At 42.6% G+C, this 3,494-nt stretch overlaps 2 protein-coding genes across 2 annotated transcripts in view; both read left to right on the top strand.

The window, feature by feature from the left end:
* Positions 1-223, top strand: part of LOC104947840 (nesprin-1-like) — an 11,456-nt gene extending 11,233 nt beyond the window's left edge. Inside the window, exon 5 of the mRNA XM_010773954.1 lies at positions 122-223. Within this exon, the coding sequence (XP_010772256.1) occupies positions 122-223 (102 nt within the window). The remainder of the gene's footprint in view (positions 1-121) is intronic.
* On the top strand, positions 91-2,035 carry LOC104947839 (nesprin-1-like; the record flags this gene model as incomplete). Its single annotated transcript, XM_010773953.1, has 4 exons — positions 91-441; positions 1,064-1,234; positions 1,317-1,450; positions 1,834-2,035. Coding segments are annotated over exons 1-4 (558 nt in total), but the record flags the coding sequence as incomplete, so codon positions are not given.
* Positions 2,036-3,494: the final 1,459 nt, after the last annotated feature.

Raw genomic sequence — 3,494 nt, 5'->3', positions numbered from 1 at the left:
GACATGTTGTCTCTGTAACCTGGGTGTCTCTGTCCTCAGGAGACATGTTGTCTCTGTAACCTGGGTGTCTCTGTCCTCAGGGGACATGTTGTCTCTGTAACCTGGTTGTCTCTGTCCTCAGGAGACATGTTGTCTCTGTAACCTGGGTGTCTCTGTCCTCAGGAGACATGTTGTCTCTGTAACCTGGGTGTCTCTGTCCTCAGGGGACATGTTGTCTCTGTAACCTGGGTGTCTCTGTCCTCAGGAGACATGTTGTCTCTGTAACCTGGGTGTCTCTGTCCTCAGGAGACGGAGCAGCAGGTGAAGCAGAAGGAGCAGGACCTGCAGCAGGTGGAGGAGCAGGGCTGCGCTCTCGTGCAGAACAAGACGGACGAAGCATGCGCCATCGTCATGGAGACGCTGCAGGGCGTCAACCACACCTGGGCTCACCTGGACCACCTGGTGAGACTCCATTTATCTCTGTCTATTTCCCTGATCTGATGTTCCACCTCCTCCTCCTCCTCTTCCTCTTCCACCTCCTCCTCCTCCTCCTCTTCCTCTTCCTCCTCCTCCTCTTCCTCCTCCTCTTCCAAAGTACTTCTGATCTGACGCTGTGTGTGAATGATCCACATCAGGCTCCGGGGCCTGGTACAGAAGCTGCTCACAGCCAACTGGCCCTCGGGATTAATACAGTTGTTGACTGATTGATTGATTGATTGATTGGTTGATTGGTAGGTGTATTGATTGATTGACTGATTGATTGGTTGGTTGATTGACTGATTTGTCGATTGACTGACTGATTGATTGATTGATTGACTGATTGATTAATTGATTGATAGGTGTATTGATTGATTGATTGGTTGACTGGTTGATTAATTGATTGATTGATTGGTTGACTGATTGATTGATTGATTGGTTGATTGATTAGTTGATTGGTTGATTGACTGGTTTATTTATTTATTTATAGGTTGATTTATTGATTGTCTGATTGGTTGATTGATTGATTGGTTGGTTGACTGATTGATTGATTTATTGATTGGTTAATTGGTTAATTGATTGATTGGTTGCCCCCCTCCTGCCTCAGGTGGGTCAGCTGAAGCTCAGCCTCTCCTCAGTGCTGGATCAATGGACTCTGTACCGCGGCGCCTCAGAGGAGATCAACGCTCGGCTGATGGAGGGGCGGTACTCCGTCTCTAGGCTCCGCCTCCTCACCGGCTCGCTGGAGGCCGTGCAGCTGCAGGTGCAGAGCCTCCAGGTAACACGTCACTGTATTTATATATACTGTAATCAATAATATATGATTTATGCAAGATTGAGATGTGACCCCATGTGTGCAGGAGCTCCAGGAGGATCTGGAGAAGCAGGAGAGCAGCGTGAGGAGGTTTGGAGCGGTGACCCACCAGCTGCTGAAGGAGAGCCACCCCTCGCTGTCCGACTCGCTGAACAACAGCCTGCAGGACGTCAACGCAAGGTCCCCTTCCCCCGCTGATATCCCCCTCCCCCGCTGATATCCCCCTCCCCCGCTGATATCACATTCACACAGCCCCTAGAGACTATTTTCAAATGTCTTCGATAAGTCTGGAGAAAGAAACAAGTCTGCAGGTTTTAGAAATGTGTGGAATCTCTTTTCTGTTGCATTGTAAATCTCAAAATGGTTCCTTCAATCTATTCCATCTATAATATAACTCTTTTCACCGCACCAACCAAATCATATTTAAAACAATAGATAAAGAAAACATATATAGAACATATATAGAATGTTAGTCGTTGTAAAACTGGTCTTAAAATGGATTCTGTCGCATCAAAAAAAAAGACTTAAAGTTAGACGTGTGTTTCTCTGTTGACCTGCCGCAGGTGGACGGGGCTCCTGGAGGAGATCTCTGAGCGCAGGAGGAGCAGCGAGGCTCTGCTGCAGCTGTGGCAGAGATACAAGCATCTGCACGAGGAGAGCTGCAGCGGCATGCGGCTGCAGGAGGACGCCATGCAGCGGCTGGTCAACAGCTGCAGCGAGGAGATCAGCGACGACGAGGTCAACGTCTGGATCCAGGAGAGCAGCGTGAGTGCACTGAATGCTGATGATCACAACAGTTTGAAATTCAAAGAGCAGCGTGAGAATAACAATTCTTCATACAAATATTTATTTCTGAATTCTGACTTTTTCTCAGAAAAAAAATCTGAGATTATCAAAAAAAAAAAAGATTTTTAGGACAAAAGATCTTTAGAATAATAAAGTGATTTTGAAAAACATGTTTCCAGAATCCAGAAATGTTTTGAAAATCATTCTCAGGATTTTGTACTTTTTCAGATTTCTTGTAAATATGTTTTCAGAAGAAAAAAAATGTAAACCTTTTTTTTCAAAAATTAATTCATGAATTCTGAGATTATGAGAATTCATCATCAGGAAAAAAAACTCTAGAGTTCTGAAAGAAAATCAATTACCAAACTCAAATTGATGCGATTTGTAAAAAAAAAACGGAAAGAAAAATACTAGATTGGATATAATATTGAATAGAGAGGCGAAGTCATGGGACCTTATTTCGGAAAAAGTATTGAAGTCAATGGAGAGAGAAAGATTATCTTTTGATCCCGTTTGAATTGTGCCACGAATTACACATGTGATGTTTGTCAATTTAAAACAATCATTTCCATGTAAAAAAAGTCAGCTTGTCGTAAAACTGTTGAAATATAAGACTATGAAAAATACGCAACTAGAAAGACTACAAATCCCAGAGTCCCGGTCCCGCATGCTGGCTCTTATGAACCGACTAACTCCCCTTGTGTGTGTGCACAGCTCTCAAGACCTGGAGTGATTTTCACCTCTTTTAATACTTTCCGCCTCATTCTGAAAGAAAGAAGTGAAATGTTCCAACGTGACGGCCGGCTGGGTGTGTGGTGCGAGACGGGAGAGGTAGCTCATTGAGCGGTTCACAAAACAAAGTGTTACTTCACAGTTTTACCACACATTTTAAAAATTTTGACTTGCAAAATTATCTTTGAAATTGACAAACATCATATGTGTAATTCGTGGCACAATTCAAACGGGATCGAAAGATAACTTTTCTCTCGCCATTGACTTCAATACATAATTTTTTCCGAAATAAGGTCCCATGGAGCTCCCCCGGAAAGGGAGGGGCTTCGCCGGAAAAGGCCCTATACTCAACATGATACTGTCAAATATTTGTTGTAATTTCTCTAAACAAGAACCCACTAACTTTACAACTTGGGAAAATACCAGAGGGAATTAAAAAACTAAAGATTCCTACTTATTTCTCGTAACAACAATAACAATTATGAAACAAATGACAAGGAATTGGTTAAAAGATAACAATTAAATATCAAATTGTGTGTTTGTTTTTCTCTTCTCCTGAGTTGGCGATTGTTATGTAGTTATTTAAGTGTTTATTTTGGTATGTATGCCTTGCAATCAAATATTTTACTTAAAATGCAAAATAAATTGGGGATGGTTGGTGAGTTTGTGGAGGTGATAAATATTCAACAGCTCCTCAGTAGAAGTT

The sequence above is a fragment of the Notothenia coriiceps genome, unplaced genomic scaffold (genome assembly GCF_000735185.1).
Source record: "Notothenia coriiceps isolate Sejong01 unplaced genomic scaffold, NC01 NC01_scaffold00013178, whole genome shotgun sequence".
Classification (NCBI taxonomy): domain Eukaryota; kingdom Metazoa; phylum Chordata; class Actinopteri; order Perciformes; family Nototheniidae; genus Notothenia; species Notothenia coriiceps.
This window is presented reverse-complemented; position numbering and strand designations above follow the sequence as displayed.